Source organism: Penicillium crustosum, assembly GCF_028827405.1.
Source record: "Penicillium crustosum strain IBT 35664 chromosome Unknown utg000002l_segment0_segment0, whole genome shotgun sequence".
NCBI lineage: Eukaryota > Fungi > Ascomycota > Eurotiomycetes > Eurotiales > Aspergillaceae > Penicillium > Penicillium crustosum.
Genome location: NW_026623123.1, coordinates 3,723,155 through 3,741,889, shown reverse-complemented (window position 1 = coordinate 3,741,889; position 18,735 = coordinate 3,723,155). Strand labels below are relative to the sequence as shown.

General features: G+C 49.3%; 7 protein-coding genes across 7 annotated transcripts; 3 read left to right on the top strand and 4 right to left on the bottom strand.

Annotated features, from left to right (window-relative positions):
- Positions 1–1,326: 1,326 nt before the first annotated feature.
- On the bottom strand, positions 1,327–3,546 carry N7487_004927 (transcription factor TFIIIB subunit BRF1; the record flags this gene model as incomplete). Its single annotated transcript, XM_056872674.1, has 1 exon — positions 1,327–3,546. The coding sequence occupies one exon, from the start codon at positions 3,544–3,546 to the stop codon at positions 1,327–1,329; it is 2,220 nt and encodes a 739-aa protein (XP_056730394.1).
- Positions 3,547–4,585: 1,039 nt separating this feature from the next.
- On the top strand, positions 4,586–8,423 carry N7487_004926 (putative copper resistance-associated P-type ATPase; the record flags this gene model as incomplete). Its single annotated transcript, XM_056872673.1, has 2 exons — positions 4,586–6,075; positions 6,137–8,423. The coding sequence occupies 2 exons, from the start codon at positions 4,586–4,588 to the stop codon at positions 8,421–8,423; spliced, it is 3,777 nt and encodes a 1,258-aa protein (XP_056730393.1).
- A 121-nt stretch (positions 8,424–8,544) lies between these two features.
- N7487_004925 (crossover junction endonuclease MUS81) lies at positions 8,545–10,410 on the bottom strand (the record flags this gene model as incomplete). Its single annotated transcript, XM_056872672.1, has 3 exons — positions 8,545–10,040; positions 10,098–10,267; positions 10,319–10,410. 3 exons carry the CDS (start codon positions 10,408–10,410, stop codon positions 8,545–8,547), a joined length of 1,758 nt encoding a protein of 585 aa, XP_056730392.1.
- Positions 10,411–11,312: 902 nt separating this feature from the next.
- Positions 11,313–13,569, top strand: N7487_004924 (DUF3292 domain-containing protein; the record flags this gene model as incomplete). The annotated part of the gene is made up of 5 exons (XM_056872671.1): positions 11,313–11,603; positions 11,667–11,876; positions 11,936–12,447; positions 12,508–12,735; positions 12,783–13,569. 5 exons carry the CDS (start codon positions 11,313–11,315, stop codon positions 13,567–13,569), a joined length of 2,028 nt encoding a protein of 675 aa, XP_056730391.1.
- A 282-nt stretch (positions 13,570–13,851) lies between these two features.
- Positions 13,852–14,345, bottom strand: N7487_004923 (uncharacterized protein; the record flags this gene model as incomplete). Its single annotated transcript, XM_056872670.1, has 2 exons — positions 13,852–13,866; positions 13,932–14,345. 2 exons carry the CDS (start codon positions 14,343–14,345, stop codon positions 13,852–13,854), a joined length of 429 nt encoding a protein of 142 aa, XP_056730390.1.
- Positions 14,346–14,632: 287 nt separating this feature from the next.
- Positions 14,633–15,583, bottom strand: N7487_004922 (SDR family oxidoreductase; the record flags this gene model as incomplete). The annotated part of the gene is made up of 1 exon (XM_056872669.1): positions 14,633–15,583. The coding sequence occupies one exon, from the start codon at positions 15,581–15,583 to the stop codon at positions 14,633–14,635; it is 951 nt and encodes a 316-aa protein (XP_056730389.1).
- Positions 15,584–16,305: 722 nt separating this feature from the next.
- On the top strand, positions 16,306–18,458 carry N7487_004921 (putative C6 transcription factor; the record flags this gene model as incomplete). Its single annotated transcript, XM_056872668.1, has 4 exons — positions 16,306–16,411; positions 16,461–16,593; positions 16,673–17,751; positions 17,818–18,458. The coding sequence occupies 4 exons, from the start codon at positions 16,306–16,308 to the stop codon at positions 18,456–18,458; spliced, it is 1,959 nt and encodes a 652-aa protein (XP_056730388.1).
- Positions 18,459–18,735: the final 277 nt, after the last annotated feature.

Here is an 18,735-nt window from a genome sequence, read left to right as displayed (position 1 = left end):
TCATTTAATACCAATCTGTTCATACAACTCCTCTCTACTGTTCTTTTACACATCCACGGCATGCCGTATCTAATTCCCACCTCAGTAACAAACCTTTAAAGCGAGAGCACCAGAACCCACCATGGAGATAGACATTTTTGTTTCAGTTGATGACCAGGAGCACGAGGATAAAAGCAGGATGGGAGAATCGACCGAGCTCGTGGACAGCCGCGGGGCGGACAAATGAAATGACCTTGACATTTTCATAAAACTTAAAGAGCTGGAGGACGGACGTGGGATGGAAAAGTAGCCTAAGGAAAGAAAAATCGATCGAGCGAGATGAGCATTATGCCTTATCCAAAGACTAAAAGACATCGAAGATGTTATCAGAAGCCTACTACAAAACAAACGGAGTACACGAGATGAAGCCTGCGTTCAACGCGAAACTGTCTTGAATGCATGGTCTGAAGTTCCATCGACGACGGAACGTGAATCTAAGGAAACCACCTACGAAGGAGACATTCGCGCCGATATCCGGACTATTAGTGCCAAAGAAGAAAATGACCCGGAGACTGCTGACCGGTGGAAGACAGTAGTTCTCGATCGCTTCTCTCTTCAATGGGGGGTTGACTACGGGAGACGAGATGAACTATCCTATGTTTCTTTGGAGACGATCTGTGTGTTCAACATCAGGGCTCGTGTTCTTCATGGCTGGGGTAAAACACGCTGCCAGATACTTGATATTTGCGATCACTGGATTGGTCGTTGGAGGTCTGGCCAGGTGACCTACATCACCTCAAAGGATTACCGTCAGCTATGTCGACTTTATTACGCCCGACTTTGTATGCGATGTATCCTTGCCTCGTGGCCGAGATGTATGCTTTTATCTGCTTTGTGACCTTACCTCTAATGTCTCCCTAATGTTTGAAAAGTGAGGTTTTATTAATGCCATGTTTTGGTATTTGCTAACTAGGAACTGCGGTGCAGTGGTGGCATGGTTGACCATTCAGGATACTTGCTTATGTTGAAGGATACGTGGGCGATGGAGGTGTGGTATACTGACAATGATCATTACATAGTGATCTAAAGGGCTTCATGTTGCCCAATTCTAGTGAGTGCTTTTCCTAGAGTACATAGATGCAACCGAGCAAGGTACAATTGCAATGGTAGGATATTAATATGATAATTCAATTCAGAAACCCCAACGCTCATGTGGGTGTAAGACATGGTATCATCTCGAAACACAAGATCAAACAAAGCAAGTGGATGACAATCGCATCCCAATGAACTCCAAAACCACCGAAAGGACATGAAAAATTCTCAACAAAACTTCCGAGGTCAGAACCCTCAGTCGTCATCGTCACCATAATCATAGTCACTTTCGTAATTGCCCGCAAATGCATCGTCGACGCCATCATCCTTCTCGTCGTCATCATAATCGTCCTCCTCGTCGTCGTCGTCCTCCTCCTCCTCGGGGTCTGCCTCAACCTTATTCAAGGGGCCATCCTTGGTCATGGCTGGCTTTGCGTCCTGAGTGAAGGGTGGAGTAGGGAGTGGAACAGCAGAACCAGGACGGATGAACTTGGCATCGAACTTGGCATCTGACGGAGTTGCACGTCGGGATCGTGAGGCTGTTTCTGGCTCGATGCTGGCACTGCGCCGTGAGATAACGCTTTGGCTGCGACTTTGGCTGCGACTCATGCTTTGTGACTTTGCATCCTTTGCGTCTCCTCCTTCGCCGCCGTACAAGGTGTCCAGGAGAGAGTAGTTAATCTTTTTACTGTAACCTCGGCGCTCTAGCATGCGACGTGTCGCCTCGGCCGGTGTTGAGGCACGGGAGCTACGGCCATCTTCGCCCTCACCCTCCAGATAGGTGACATCTCCAAGGCGGCCACGACGACGCTTGCGTGGTTTGCGGGGGGCGCCTCCTCCGGTTGACTCTTCCAGGGCTCGCTTTAGGGCTTTAGCTTGTTGAATGCGGAGGTACTCCTTGTTTTCTGTCACCCAAATCGACTCCTTGATCTCGACTTCAGCAGGCAAGAGCAGACAATTGGCAACTTCGGGGTCATCTTCAAACTCGGCAGCATCAATTTCAGTGCTGTCGGAAACGGTGGGGCGTTGCGGTTGGTCGGAGCCAACACTCTCAATCATATTTGATCCTTGAGCAAGCATAGATCGCATTTCATCTTCAAGCGCTGCTTCAGATGCAACTTGTTCGGCAGAAGGTTCTGGTGTGGGTTGTCGCTTGCCTTTGCCCTTGGAGTGGATCGGCTCGTTTTTGATATCTTCAACGACTTCATTCACTGCCTTGGCAATTACCGATGCACGTCGACCGTGACTATTTGCAGTCAAAGCCGGGTCAATAGGGAGACTGGGAATAGCGAAACCGTCGGCATCTATACGAGGAGGCTGCACTGATTCTGTCTCACTTTCGGTTGGAGAGTCGTCATCTTCGAGTTCTGCCGCGGTCTCTGGCACCCTCTTAACGCGGCTTTTCCGACCTTCTCGCCCGCGAGTGAAGGACGGGGGATCGTGGGTGTTCTCTAGTTGGACCGAACGGAATTGATCAACCGTCAATTCACCGCTCTCGGTGGAACCGAACTCGTTCAAACGCTGGCTGATAGTTGTTTCTGTCACTTTGACGATATACACAACCTCACGTACAGTTCGGCGGAAGTTGTTCATGCGCGCGGCAAGAATCAGCGCGGCACCACAGAGACCAGCTGGGCGTCGACCGGTGGTCATCCAATCACGGTTCATCCGTTGAACGATCCTGACTGCTTCTCCAGCCACCGCCATGAGAGATGGTCCGAATTCCAACTGCTTAGCGAAACGATAAATCAGACTTTCGGGATCGATGGGATTCATGAGAAAGACATTGCCGCCCAGGCGGAGTTCATCGAGAAGTGCCTTGTATGTACGACCAAGTTTGAAGACATTGATCATCAACACATCCGCGAAATCAATCAGCATGACAGTATTGCCGTTTTGACGACGGCATGCAATGTACAAGCAAACTGCAGCTACCGTCTTTGTGCGACGACCTTGAATAAAGTTTAGGCCCACGGCAAGCTTAAATACCTGACCGGCAGCCTTGGTCGCACTTTCCGGAATAGTCAATGCCCGTGAAAGTTGGAGCATATACCGATTTCCGTTTTGTTCGGTCATTTCCCGACTCTCCATAGCGCCACCGCGCTGGAAACCTGGACCATAGCTGCGTACGTGTGTCTGATCTTCTCCGACGAAAGATCCCTGCACAACAGCTGCACCAGACGAGGATTCACCGAACGTGACTTCAGAGACAATGTTGTTCTCGCTGATGACAGTACCACAGCCTGTACAGACCTTCACGCCTCCGTCATCGACAATATGCGGAGCAGGGCATCCTGGGTTTGGACAATTAGATGTTTTGGGATGTGTTGTCGGGCGGGGTGGTTGAGGACGTCCAATAGCAGTTGGACGATTGATAGGAGTAGAGTTGGGAGGTTTTAGACTGGCCAGTCGTCCCACAGGAGGCCGGGGCCCGCGGGGAGGGATTGGACGCGTGCCGGATCTGGGCGCCGACATTTTGGTCGAAGTAAAAAGTGAGAGGTTTCAGAGGTTGAATGTAGACAGGGGCACTCGTTGGAGGCCGAGTCCTCACAGCCTCGGAATTTCTTGAATGGGCGTCGCGCAGCTTTTTTTTTTTTTGTAGCGAAGGGTTTATCGACTGTCACGAGAATCGCGATAAGGACGGAAAGTGAAGTGAGAGGAAAAAGTATTCAACCTGCTTATGTAACTGACCAGAAGAGCCCTGCAGAGCTGAATTCGAACATACGACACGAAGTTGTATTGATTAGATTTTGACAATAGAGAGTTGAGTCAAATACTAATGAACAATTTGCTCCAAGAATTTCCTTAATCTATTGTCTATTGTTACATGAATGGCTGATCTGATGGATCCTACGTTGTATGGATTAGTCACGTGACCTTAATTGATTTATGACACGCTAGCCCAATTAGGCTTAGTAGCATATGGTCTTTGTCACGCCCCTCGCCCCTCCTCGGTCGCTCCTTGCCCCTCGGTGCCTGAGGTTCCTGGATGATCCATGATCAACTACTGCACAGCATCATCAGACTTGATACTCCACACACGTGAAACGGTTGCTTTTACAATGTCGAATACGGGAATCCGGTCTCATTCCTGATTACCAGCCTCTAGACTAGTGGCATACTACATAGGCGCCGCAGGGGGTCATGATCAAGATGTCTGGAATGCGGTATTTGTGCGTGGTTTGGAGGAATCGCGCACAAATGGCGCATCGTTGCCATGTTTCAACTTATCCACCCATTTCTAGGATTTTCCTTTCTTTTCTTTCTTAATGAAATATAATATTGCATTGCAAACCAATTTCCGTTCCCAGCTTTTGCTTTAAATGATCACCGCTGGTCGCTCTTCCCTTCACCTTGATATTAGGGCGCTCTGTAAAAATCGAATCCCAACAACTGCCTCTTCCAAACCTGGTCTAAGCAAGACCCTCCAAGTATCGACTCTCTTGAGTCTTTGCGAAGATCGATATATCACATACTATACCTCGTCTTTGAGCCGCAGAAATCTCGGTCAATCATGTCTTCAGGACCCAAGAACCACTCTTCCGATCTGGAGGCAGCCCATCAAGACTTCGATACCCAGACCAGTGTCTTCTTTGTATCAAATGTGCACTGCGCATCATGTGTTACATATATCACGGAAGTGCTCTCTGAGACCCCTTCAGTTAGAAATATCGAAGTCACAATTTTGACGCACGAAGTGCGTGCGAGCCATAGCACCACCGTTCGGCCGGCCGACCTCGTCAACGCGCTGATTCATGCCGCGTTTGAAGTACACCATGTGACAACATTTGACCAACAAGGAAGGCTTATCGCGGAACTTGACACCTCTTCATGGAACCACCGCGGCTCCACGCTGTTCTCCTCGCCGCGAACCTCTGTTTCTAGTATCTCATCCAACATTAAAGAGCGAATCCAGACCAGCAGACATAAGCGACATATTGCCAACTGTGATGCATGCAGGAAGGAAGAGCTAGAAACTTTTCCTCGTCATTCTTCTTCTCGAACGGACCTAGGATTTTTGGACGAGAAATCATCACAGAGTCCCTTCCACCCATTGAGCAAGCATCACGAACAAGACATAACTACTACAAAACTTGAGTCAACTCCGGAGAATGCTGTGCAGGAGAGTCTTCGTTCATTTGCCACCTCCGAAACAAAAATTCAACCCGATGTGTCTACTCCAAAACTACCAACAGACATAGCAGAACTTCCCAGTCCGTCCGTTGAATCAACCGATGAGTTCATCGCACAGATTAGCGTTGGAGGAATGAGCTGCGCATCGTGTGCCAACAGTATCACCGCACAAGTCCAACAGCTTGGGTTCGTGAACAAAATCACTGTCAACCTTCTCACCAATAGCGCAACAGTAATTTATGTTGGACCTCGCAATAATGTTGACGAGATTGTTGAGCAAATCAACGATGCTGGATTTGAAGCATCTCTTGATGAGGTGAACCAAGCCCCCAAACCACCAGCATCTGCAGAGCTGGCAGCAAACTATGTCAGCGAGATTGCAATCACCGGCATGACCTGCGGCTCTTGTGTCGGAGGGGTGACTCGAGGGCTTGAAGAACTTGCTTTCGTTCGCAATGTGTCTGTGAACCTGCTTTCTCATAGCGGAAGGGTGGAATTTGAAGGCCGAAACAATCTTGATAAAATCATAGAGAGGATTGAAGACCTTGGATACGACGCCACAATCAATAGCGTCTCCCCATTAAAAGGTAGCACAGAAAAGCTCAGCACTGCTCAGATCCGAACTATCTCTATACATGTGGATGGAATGTTCTGTCACCATTGCCCACAAACTGTTCTTGGGGCAGTGAACTTGGTTCCCGGTGTCGCCATCGAGGAGGCACTCTCCGAGAAAACCCCCCATTCTCAAAGTCACATATACGCCACAGTCACCTTCACTCACAATTCGCACAATAATCTCGGCGATCAACTCGGCGAATGGCAATTTTCGCGCGACTGTCTATCACCCGCCCAGCATCGAAGACCGATCTCGTGCGATCCAGCACCATGAAAGGAGCCGTCTGTTGGCGCGATTGCTTTTCGTCTTTATCAGTGCCATTCCAACTTTCCTTATAGGCATTGTATTCATGTCTCTTGTCTCATCTGAAAACTCTGTTCGAATGTATCTGGAGGAACCCATGTGGTCTGGCAGTGTCACCCGCATCGAATGGGCGTTGTTTATAATGTCAACACCTGTCATGTTCTACGGCACCGATGTGTTCCATGTCCGCGCTATGAAGGAAGTTTATGCGCTATGGCGTCCTGGAAGTCGAGTACCGATCCTTCGGAGGTTCTACCGTTTTGGTAGTATGAACCTTTTGATCTCTGCAGGCACATCGGTGGCCTATATCTCATCCCTGGCAGTACTTATCGTTGATGCAGTTGTGGGTACGAAGTCCAGCCTCCATAGCACGACTTATTTCGACTCAGTTGTCTTTTTGACTCTGTTCATTCTTGCTGGTCGATTCCTGGAGGCCTACAGCAAAGCCAAAACTGGCGATGCTGTCACATGTTTGGGCAAGCTTCGACCTTCAGAAGCACTACTATCTGATGAAACCTCCGAAGGTGGAGTGAAGCGTACGAGTGTTGATCTCTTAGAGGTTGGTGACGTCGTCAGTATTCCCCACGGCGCCTCGCCTCCTGCAGATGGAGTCATCGTCGACAGCGCGTCATACCAATTCGATGAGAGTTCTTTGACCGGAGAGTCGCGACCAGTCAAGAAGACAGCCCACGACATAGTCTATACAGGTTCAGTTAATGTCGGCCAGCCGGTACGGATCCGTATCACCGAGCTAGGTGGTTCATCTATGCTTGATCGAATCATCGCCGTGGTTCGTGAGGGACAAAGCAAGCGTGCACCTCTCGAAAGAGTTGCTGACCTTCTCACTTCCCATTTCGTTCCTATCATCACTCTGATCGCTATTTCCACTTTCGTTATCTGGCTGGCGCTTGGCCATTCTGGTGTGCTCCCCGCAGATTATCTCGATGTCGCACATGGCGGCTGGACATTCTGGGCGCTCGAATTTGCGATTTCAGTGTTTGTGGTGGCTTGTCCTTGCGGCCTGGCCCTTGCAGCCCCTACGGCGCTTTTCGTTGGAGGTGGCCTGGCAGCGAAGTATGGTATCCTGGTTAAAGGTGGCGGTGAAGCCTTCCAAGAAGCCAGTCGCTTGAATGCAATCGTGTTTGACAAGACAGGCACATTGACTGAGGGTGGAAGTCTGAAAGTTTCTGAGCATGAAGTTCTGACCAATGACCCAGAAGTTGCGAAAGCCGCCTGGGCTCTGGCTTGGAAAATGGAAGAGAGCAGCAACCATCCGATTGCGCAGGCAATCACTGAATTCTGCAAGACACAAAAATCATTTTCTGTCAAGTCCTCGGACGTTCATGAGATTTCCGGGCAGGGCATGAAAGGAACCTTTACTGTCTCTGGCTCCAAGCATGAAACGCAATATGAAGCTGCAATTGGCAATGAACGTCTTCTCAAGAGTCTACTGTCCCCCGAAACAGACACATACTTCGTTTCCAACCTGCTGGCAAAATATCAGTCATCAGGCAAGTCGACTGCAGTTCTCTCACTCCGTCAAATACACCCTCCACCCACCGAACCATCCAAGTTCATACCCGCCATTATATTCGCCACCTCAGACACGATCCGCCCGGAAGCTGTCGGTATAATCTCTCAGCTTCAGAAGCGTCATGTCGATGTATTCATGTGCACTGGCGATAACCAAACCACCGCCCATGCCGTTGCGGACATGCTAGGCATCCCACGCTCCAAGGTGATGGCCAACGTCCTTCCAGCGGAGAAAGCCAGCTTTGTTCGTCAGATTCAAGAACGCTCTCTGGATACAACACCAGCTGAGGGCATTACCCCATCGAGTTCAAGCACACCACGTCCTATCGTCGCTTTTGTCGGCGATGGAGTGAACGACTCGCCTGCTTTGGCAGCAGCAGACGTGAGCATCGCTATGGCATCTGGCTCTGACGTTGCTATCAACTCTGCCAGCTTTATTCTACTCAACTCAGATCTCAGCACGATTTTGCAGCTGGTCCTGCTCAGTCGCCGTGTGTTCAATCGAGTCCGTATGAACTTCGGCTGGGCGGTAATTTACAACCTCTGTTTAGTTCCGGTTGCTGCTGGTGTGCTCTATCCTATCGTGAGTGGCCATCATGAGAAAACGATTGACGGCGAGATGATCATGGCCAATGAGCACTGGAGACTGAGTCCAGTGTGGGCTGCTCTGGCTATGGCTTTGAGTAGCATTTCTGTTGTGCTAAGTAGCTTGGCTTTGAGGATTGATAAAGAAAGTATTATGAAGATTATGAGATGGAAGAGGTAAACATTATATGTTATTAATTTATTTCATTCTGGCGTTATGTTTGTATCTAATACATGTTAATGAGCTCAACACTCAAGTCTGTTCCAAATTAGCCTCAATAAGAGACCCTTTTAATGCAAATTCACCTCCCCCAAACTTCCGCAATGCGCTTGCTGAGATCTTTAGCAACTTTCTTCCGCCCTACAGCTTCTGACATCCGAGTTGCTATCATCGTCTCTCGCTCCTTAGGATCTAGAGCCATGTATGCATCTATCAAATGCCGCGGCGTTGGCCAGATCTGTTGGATCTCAAGGGCTTTTTCGCCCGTCACGCCACGGGTACACATAAGCATTTTCAAGTACACATCACGAAGAGTAAGAACGTCGGACTTGGAAGTGAGTGCGGAAAACGTCACGAATGAGACCCCGTACGTGATGGACGGGTCTTGAGAGCGGAGATTATCAAGGATTGTGAGGTAGGAGTCAGTGGAGAGACGGCGGCCGGGGATGAGGCCAATTTTGGATACTGGAGACGGAGGAGCTGTGTTACGGTTGATATTGCTATCAGTGTCTCCGGTGGAGGGCGCATCTTCGACCCCGTACATCTTCCGCAGGAGCAGAGTCATACGCGCTAGGTACCGGATTGACTCGTCCAAGTGTTTCGTCTTTTTGATAAAGTACTGATTAAGAACCTGTGTCGAGGCGATGGCTGATGCAACCATCTCCTGGTATTGTGCTGCACTCCCACTAGTCGAGTCAGAGTGCGTGACTGCGAACTCTTCGATCAGGTAGATGACGTTCTTGATGCCGGAGCGACGGAGTCTGAATTTTTGTTCGTGGAAGCGGCCGTCTTTAATAGACCCGATCAGATCGTCCAGACGCTTTCGTTCAACGATCCAGTCTAGCATGACCTCGTCGCCTTCTTCGCCGTGTGTTGTGAGGAAAGTTGGGTCATGGCATTTAGCTACCCACATCGCGTCGCCAACTTCCAGGGCGCGTACTTGCGGCGTGATTCCTTGCTTCATCAGTTCACCAGAGATGTAGTCGCGGTCGGTGGAGGTGCGGACTTCTCGGGTGTCCAATACGAGCTGGATGGTGAAGCTCTTGGGTGGGAAGAAGATGGGCTCAATGTTGGCTATGTCGTGCTCCGATAAATTTTCTTGGGCCTGTGCCGATGGATCATCATCTTGCTGCAATGAGTCAAGTTCGGTTGTCAATGTTCCTTGCTGTGACTCAGTCGTTGCAGTAGCTTGGGACTCAGACGTGGCGGTTTGAGCAGCGCCAGGTAATGTTCTTTGGAGACGCTTGGCTACCTCCCAGCCTTCTTCAGAAAGAAGATACTTCCGAAGTGGACGTCCATGTTCATAGACTAGATCCTTCTGGATGAGAGTTTTCATTGAATTCCATGCAGTGTAAAACTTGGTCGGGTCCGGGGGCGCCGTGAACGAACTGTCGCAGTATGGCTGGGCCACCTCGATCAGTTGGGCCTTGGTCATCCCCTGAGATGCATTCTCATCTTGAGTTCCCAAGCCCAGCATCAGTGCATATGGGCCAGATCGTAATGTCGGTACATACGGCTTGGCTTTTCGAGGCTTCTTCACCTGTTGATCGACGCCACCTTCGGATGTTCTCTTTCCGCCTATATGACCCTAGTTGAGCGTCGGTTTCGGGAGCCAGTGCAATTGATACCACAAACCTTTGTCAGGCGGTTCCGGCATTGGAAGTCCATTTTCTTCACAGTGAGCCTTTAATTTATCAGTCAAGCGGTCACACAATTTAGGACCTAGTCCATTCAATTGCTGTGCTTGAGATGGATGTTGGAATTCTAACGGACAGGCTTTCATTGATTCATAAGCCTTCTTGTACCTACAAGATATCAGATATAGTTTCCCCCAAAGGGTACCAGGATATACGTACACGGTCACGCCTTTGCTGTTTCGCTCTCGAGCTTGATCTAGCCATTCTTTGATCCACTCCAGGAGCAGGGGGTTTGCACACTCCTCGCTCATGGCGAGCCAAGTGTCCAGTGATTAAATGGCAGATCAGTAGGGCTAATTATCACCAAGGCAAGTCTCGCCGGTTGGACGCGAAGTGATGTTGCCTTTTTGGGAACGCGACTGGCACGTGGTACCCAGTTGTATAGCAGGGTTATTTTGGCCTGATTTTGGCCTGAATGGTGCCTGATTTACACCAGATTTTAGACCGCTTTCAGACCTCTCGATACAAAGTATAGTGCAGTGCACTATGGTAAGCTCCTTGGAACGAAAAGACCATGTGCTACCAACCTATAAAAACAAAGCCCTTTCACCCATCCAAACTAAGGGTCTTTTTAGATGTATATGAAGGTGGGTAAAAAGCATAAACTGTATAGAGGACTTCTGCCAGGCCGAAATCAGGCATAGAGGCACTACATGGGTACACGTGATGATAAGAGATATATAGATTGACGATTGGCAGCGAGGTCTTTTGTAGAACTGCTCCTAATCTACATTCTACCTGGTCTGCGGACTTTCAACATGCTCGGTTTTTAATATCGGCTCGCATTTATCTTGCGTGTTTACGTGGTAATTGGAACCGGGATTCGATAATCTCCAAGGTCCAACGGCACTTGGGCGGTTTCTGTAGGTAACCCAGCAATAGAGCCAGATCTATATATTTTTTTTACCAGTCTAACATTTCTACTATCATATATGTTCTACACAATCCGTTACTAATATAATCCAATTTCCAAGCTTTTAAAGTTGTTGTGTTGATTGCCACCGTTACCCTAAGAGGGAAGATGACGTCGACAACCCGCATGTACAAGACAGGTTTCAGCACCCATGGATAGACGTTCTCTATCAAGCCTATGAGGCCTCAATATAACAAAACAAATTCTTCAAATTAATCTCCGATATTTTACTCCAATCTCATGCTCAGGTCTGCAGCAGACGAACGGGCCATGCTATCTGCTTCGGTTGACGGCACTACGAGTAAGGCCGACAGCAATCTTACTACAGATCCTGATATCCCAAAGGGACCAACTGAGAGCCATGTGCTGTCTCGGGTGGAACAGGATGAGAAAGGCCTCTCACAAAAAGCTGGCCACACAGCAGAAATTACCAACATCGGATGGGGTGAATCTCCCGATGCCATTGATGAACCTTTAGTGGGCGGGCTATCAAATGAGGATTTGTGGATGCTTATTCGACGATTTGACAAGGTATATGCTTAGAACTTCACATGTACGAGAAGTTGGAACTGACCTTCCCATTCTGCACTTCAGCAAGTCTATCGAGTCAAAGCAGTTCCCGATGCTCCTGCGCAGAGACTAGATCTCACGCGAAAAGACGACGATGAATTCTCGCCGGATAAACTGAGGGCTACACTTGAACGTTTCTACACAACCGTTATTGTTGGTTTCACCAATTGTATCAAACATATTGCTCGACTACGGTCTTGGAAGGAGCCGCGACGAACCGCTGCCTTTTGCACGGCATGTCCCCATTCTAAGGATAAATAGCCTTTGTTTGTACTCTTACTGATTCGATACAGGTTTACGTCGTATCATGGCTTTTCGATATACTTGTTCCAACTATCCTGGGCACCCTAATTGCCCTAGTGGTCTACCCCCCATGTCGATCAGTCATGTTCCCTCCCGCTCCAATTCCTCTTGTCAACAAAGATACAGGTGGTATACAAAAGCCAAAGGCGGGAATCCTCGGATCTCATGATAGTATTACTGGGGCTCCTGAGAAATTCAAAGGAGAAGCAGCTGAACAAGAGGCCAGTAACCTTGTCGCAAGCGTTGCCAGTGTCGCCGTGGGAAGCGCAGTCGGAAAGCATGATCAAGGGGTCCCTGATGATGCACCCTTTGAAGACGATGTACCAGACGCGATGGATATGGTTGCCAATACTGCCGATGCGCAAAGCGCTGCCCATGGAAATGTACCGAAAGACTCCCATGATAAAACACGACAGCCTATGAAGGAGAGCGTGATGGACGCTGCAAACGTTTCTATGCAAGTGGTAGGCGACATTACAGATACCTACGAAAAGCTGGGCAAGTGAGTAAATGAATTGTGGCTGTCTTCCCCACGGCTTGGAGTTGAATTAACTTTATCTAGTGCTCTGTCTGCAACGCCCCCGTTTCCTCAACTAAGTCCTCGCCTGCGACTAGTGGCTGTGTTGGGCCCGGCATTCCTGGCCTCAATGCTGACATCTTGCTACGTTTTCATGAAGATCAGTACACTTTCAATCGGGCTTGCCTTCTTCGGAGACCCTGTCATCAGACAAGGGATTGTATATCTAAATCGCTACCTTCCGAATTGGCGGAAGCTTGTCCAGTTGCAAAAGTATATTTTCAAGCCATGCATGTATTCACATTGCTAACTCTCAACAGCTCCGTTCTGAAAGGTATCCCAACAAATGCTCAGCTGGCCGTTACTCTTCTCCGTATCGGCGAGGCTAATGGGTCGCCACTTCCACCCCCTCCAACCTCAGAAGACAAAGTGCCCTCGCGCCCAGCATCTTTGAACCAGGAGGAACTGACTCTAGATGCCACTGACGAGGAAATTAAACAAGCTGCACTTGTCAAGCCTGATGAGCATGCCCAGGAGGTCCAAGCTCCACCAGAGAAAAGCCACAAAAAGACATTGGGGTCTAGAATTCTGGGCTTCTTTCGAGGAACCACGGCCAGTGGTGTTGAGAGCAAAAGAGGGATTGATCGCTTGCGAGCAGCAACCGGTTCCCATCATGCCAAGAATCGTGTCGGCGTCCTACGTGATAGAGGGAAGAGGATAACACCAAGTGGGCCTGTGGCATTCGACGCCCGATGCAAAGGTAAGCGCGGCACTGTGATTATCGACTCAACCAAGGAGCCTCCACTGCTATATTTCACAACCGATACACCGCAGAAAGGAGACGCACAGTTGGAGAATCGCAAGAGTGGATCTGTTCTGTTCAGTATGCCGGTGACTGATATCCAAGAGATGCGAAAGTTAGGCGGTATGGGATGGAAGGGGAAATTGGTTGTTGGCTGGGCTCTTGGTAGTAAGGAGGTGGTTGATGGTTTGCTCATCAGTGGCAAGGAGCCAGGGCAGTCATATCAACTCACTGCCATGGGGACGAGGAACCAATTGTTCAATCGGCTTATTGCTATAGATGGACAGGTTTGGGCGAGCTGTTGATTCGAATTCCAGGATGTGTGCTAAGAGAATCGCAGGTTTGGGAATGATCCCCCTGGGCTGATGTTCTGCTTTGTGTGCCGGTGGTATATGTACAGCTGACTCAGTTCCATTAAACAATGATGTATCAAGAGACATGAGGCCATGAATATCATTACTGAAGCCCCCCTAAGAAACTTCGTCATTGCAAATGCCTCTTAACGATGCACGTCTTCTACGTTGTGGGGTGATATGGCATGAATTTCACTCCTATAGCCGAGAAGAGTATGAAGAGGATCATATAGACTAAAACATCCCATCCTATGCACAAGCACCAAGTCCACATTAGCAGATATAATGTTCTTCATGGGACAACTATACCTCACATCTTCCAGCTCCGCCTCCAAAATAGTCTCCACCATTTTACTAATGGCTGCTGCACGCTCTTCGTTGGTCAAACAGCCGATCTTAACGAGCTCAGTCAGAGCATCTCCAACCCAGTTTTGACAGTTCCAGTCTCGGTCACTATTGCTGTTGCGCACCGACGTGCAAGCACATGCAGAAATAATCTTCGCCTTGGTGACAGAATTCGGCGCAGTACACACAGTAATCCAAGCTATCGGCTCCTCTGACATGGGGTTCTCGCTGTCTTTTTGGAATTTAAAGAAAGGATGTGAGCCGACAACATGAAGCCAATCATATTGGCCGTCGGAGTAGAGTGCGCGCAGCGCTGTGTGTCGGTATTTGGAGAAGTCTACTGGCACGCCTTTGTACACGAGAACGGATATTTGTGTCCGCATTTTAGAATATTTTATTATTCTGAGAGGGAGATTATCGAATATCTCACCCAAGTCGCCTGATGAGTAGTCCCAGAGTTGAAGGGAGGTGGGTTGTGTACAAGGAAAAAAAAACGGGCTGCAGGTGGTGACTTGGGCCGACAAGTGTCTCAACTGGCTTGAATAACTGTCTGGTTTATATATTTACAAAAAGCCAACGATGCGTTCTTTGTATCTTTTGTAGGTGCAATCACAACAGGGCCGAGAAAAACCAATCAATAATATTGAAGTTTTTAAAATTTATATAATAATTATTGTGCCAATGACTGCCTATAATCCCGCACGGTCTGCTCAAAAGACTCGTCGCGTTTGAACCCCAAGGATATGGCTTGAGTGTTATCAAACTGCGTCGGCCATGACTTCAAAATTGGGATCAGCGCAGGGTCCTCCTTCTCTGTAAGTAGGGCTAGCTTATCTGTGCCGCCCACTGCTTCTAATGCATCCATCATGCCCTGAACCGTGACGCAGATCCCAGGCACATTAATCTGGCGAATGTGCGGGGGAACAGAGTCGGCAGGGAGACGGAGAGTGAGAAGGAGATTTTCCACAAGGGTCTTGGGCGAGCATAGCCACGACTTGAACTGCCGGTCTTCAATGGGAATCACACATTTCTTGCCGTCGAGGGGTTCCCGGATCATGCCGGAGAGGAATGATGAAGCTGCAGCAGTAGGCGCACCCGGTCGCACGGAGATGGTAGGGAATCGCAAGGTGAAGCCAGTAATGAACTTGCGGCGAGTGTATTCGTTAACCAGCGTTTCGCACACGATCTTCTCGGCACCGTAGGAGGACTCTGGAGTTGGGATCACGCTGTCGGTCACAATCTCTGGCAACGGTTGGCCATATACGGCTTGACTGGACGAATATATGACCCTCACTCCTGGGCAGGTGTGTCGGAGCGCCTCGAGCAGGTTGCGGGTTGCATCGATGTTGACACTCATCCCCAGATCGAAGTTGGCCTCGGAGCCGGACGACATGATGCCATGGAAGGCATAGACGGCGTCTAAAGAAGAATCGACAATGTCTTTGGCTCCTGTCAAGAGATCGGCCTTGATTGCCGTTGCGGATTGGGGATAGCGAACGCCGGCGGGAATCGGGGGTTGATGTATATCGGTCAATGTGACGCGATAGGCTGGGTCATTCAACAGCTCCTTTGCAAGCAATTGGCCGATGAAACCGGCAGCTCCAGTGATGAGGATATGCATTTTCTGGAGAATATTGTAATAAACAAGGAATACTGGAGGGAAAGGTATTTCAATATGTAAGTTATAGTTTCTCTCCGCATTCGCATCAAGTCCGAGGCGATCTTTAGGTGGTCCTCCGCACCGGACTTGGGCCGGCACAGCACAGTTCCCAAGTGGATCTGCTGTGGAACTGCTTTGCACGAATCGCCTTGGAGTTTTTGTCTTTCGGGGCCCTCTTTCGTTCCAGGGCCTGAATTGGGGTCTCTTAAATCCTGGGGAATGCCCTCGATTGTCCACAGCCCTGGTGGTACTGTGAGTGATCTGCCAGTTGAAGCCAAAGATATAAAGACATAGGATATAATGTCCTGTATTCATGGAGTAAACTCCATTTAGATCTATCAAAGCCATAATATTGATAACCGACAGCATTTCATAGTATAGAACAATGTCCAGGTGTGGATTTCGGGGAAGTCGAGTCCGCGGAGGGTAGAGAGGGGTCCAAGTCACACAACTTTTCTTTCTCTTCCTTTCTCTTGAGACTAACTCCGTGTGTGTATCCTCATTGGCCATAACATCAATCTTGAAATATAATTGCAATTTATCTCTTTCTCGGCGTATGTCTGTGTCCTTCCACTTCGCTTTACTCCGACGCTTCCCCACTCCGAGGAAGACCTCGCCCCTAACCCGCATGCCGGAGTATCACCGACTCCTCCCACACCATTCAGCTAAAGTAGCATAACATCATGGATACCACTGTTCCACTGAAGCGGTCCCCTGATGATGCTGGGCTGGACTCACCCCGTGAGAACAAGACACGTTCTGCCCCCAAAATCTCCAAAGCTCGTGCATGTGAGTCTTCCCCACATCATCTCCGATACCCCAAATTAACGGGGAGCAGGCGCAGAATGCAAGCGCCATAAGATTCGCTGCGAGTTTCGAACAGGAGAAACAACTTGTACAAAATGTACCCGTAGCGGTATCAAGTGCGTCGTAAACGACTTTTCACAGAAATTCGTTGATGATGATGGGATGTACGTGTGACCCCGCCCCGGCCGTTTCGCGAGTTTTGGAGCTATCAGGGGCTGCGCTAATCCAATGGCTTTGGTATAGATGGAAATCACAGGCAAATGCGACTATGCATCAGCTGCAGGCAGCTGTTTCGCATCTATTACGACAAGGCGGACTGCCTGAGCTCTCAACCTATCCTTCTGGGGACACCCTCAATGGCCCCAGTCCTGCCGAGTCGTATCATGGCCATCATCCGTCCGTCGATCGGTCGCAGACACAAACCAGTCACCAGGAGGGATTGGGAGTTGTGATGGATGTTACCCGGGAGCCGTCGCCGGAGCAGGACCTCCAAGACCCAGATTTGGTCCCTGCTCCTATGCGCAGTCTATACGAGGTCACTAAATTACGGAACCTGAGAAACAATCATGTTGAGGCACCGAAACAGACGTTGCTAGAGGAGGACTTTATCTCGCGACGACTGATATCCCTCCATGAAGCGGATGAATTATTCGCGTACTTCAGTCGCACTATGAACCAGCTACTATGGGGTGGAATAATTCTTGTACACCGCGATTTAACATCCGTCCGCCGCGCATCGACGCTTCTTTCCGCTGCGGTCTTGACTGTCGCGGCACTCCATATCCCGAACCGAACCGAAACCCTGAACCGGTGCTACAGCGAGTATGTATCACTCGTGTCCAGCATGGCCCTCACGCGGGCTCACACTCTGGATGATATCCGAGGCCTCTGCGTGGGTGCATTCTGGCTATCAGAATTGAGTTGGAAGTTGTCCGGGCATGCGGTACGAATCGCGACCGAGATGGGCCTCCATCAAAGTTATCAGCGCCTGACTCGTGGTCACACGGATCAATATGAACGCGCCCAGCTCTGGTATCTGCTTTACGTGTGCGATCACCACTTCAGTATTGCTTATGGGCGACCCCCTGTCATTCACGAGGATGTGGTGATTCGTAATTATGAGACTTTTCTCGCGCTGCCGATGGTTGTTCCCGGAGATATTCGACTTTTAGCCCAAGTTGCTCTCTTTATGATTTTGACTGAGGCATATCGAATGTTTGGTAGCGACACCGAACAAGCATTGACCGAGGAGGATTTTGGACAGTTGCGTGTATACAATGTCGCAGTAGACCAATGGCGACTTCTCTGGCAGCCTCGATCTGGTGAGTGATTTGTCAACCCAAGTCTCTGCAACTCTCGGTTCTAACATAGCCTGGAACGCATCACAGCTGATAGTGCCTATGTGCGGACTTATCCATCCAAAGGGGTGGTTCTGCACTACCATTTTGCAAAGTTCCAGCTGAATTCGCTTTCTCTTCGTGCGCTTTCACCATCTAACACACCTGTCTTCTCTATGGACCGTAAGGAATCGGCCAACATCGCAATTTCCTCGGCGATGGCATGTCTCAATATGGTTCTCGAGGAGCCTGATATTCGAGATGCGATCGTCGGTGTTCCGATTTTCACGCACACTATGGTTACATTCTCCGCTGTTTTCTTACTCAAGGTTGCAATCAATTGGAACACCGCTTACCTTAGCATCAATGCTCGCCAAGTGCGACGGATAGTTGAGCGTGTGATTGAATTGATGAATTGTGTCTCTGCAGGCGAGCGACATCTTACTCGACATATCGCACGTGGATTAGGCAAGATGCTCGAGCGCTTTGACTCTTGGGAGGCTTCTTGGCAATTCCAAGGAAACAATGATACTACAGCGGAAGGTCGCGAAGTCCCTGGAGGAGCCAATGCCATGGCACAGGGATTCCCTCCGCCAGATCTGATCTATGGCATGGTCGGCACATACGGATTTGGTCTTGATGAGAATTTGCTAGATCCGAGTATGGCAGATTTTGAGTTTCTAACACAATGACCATAAAGACCCCATAAGAGAGGCATGAATTGACGCAAACCTGGAATATCAAGGATACCATACCAAATATCAAGAGTTGAAACATTTTGAATACCATGATGGGCACGGAATGTAAACGAGAAATGGGGACACGCACCATTGAGTTATAGACCACGCACCCAGACTCCACCCGGGGTGTAAGCTATCATCTGTGGACACTCAACCCTAAGAGTCTTGTCACTCCCATGTCGTCACCGTCACCTCCCGCTTATGCCTTTGGGGGTTTCCCCCTTCCCTC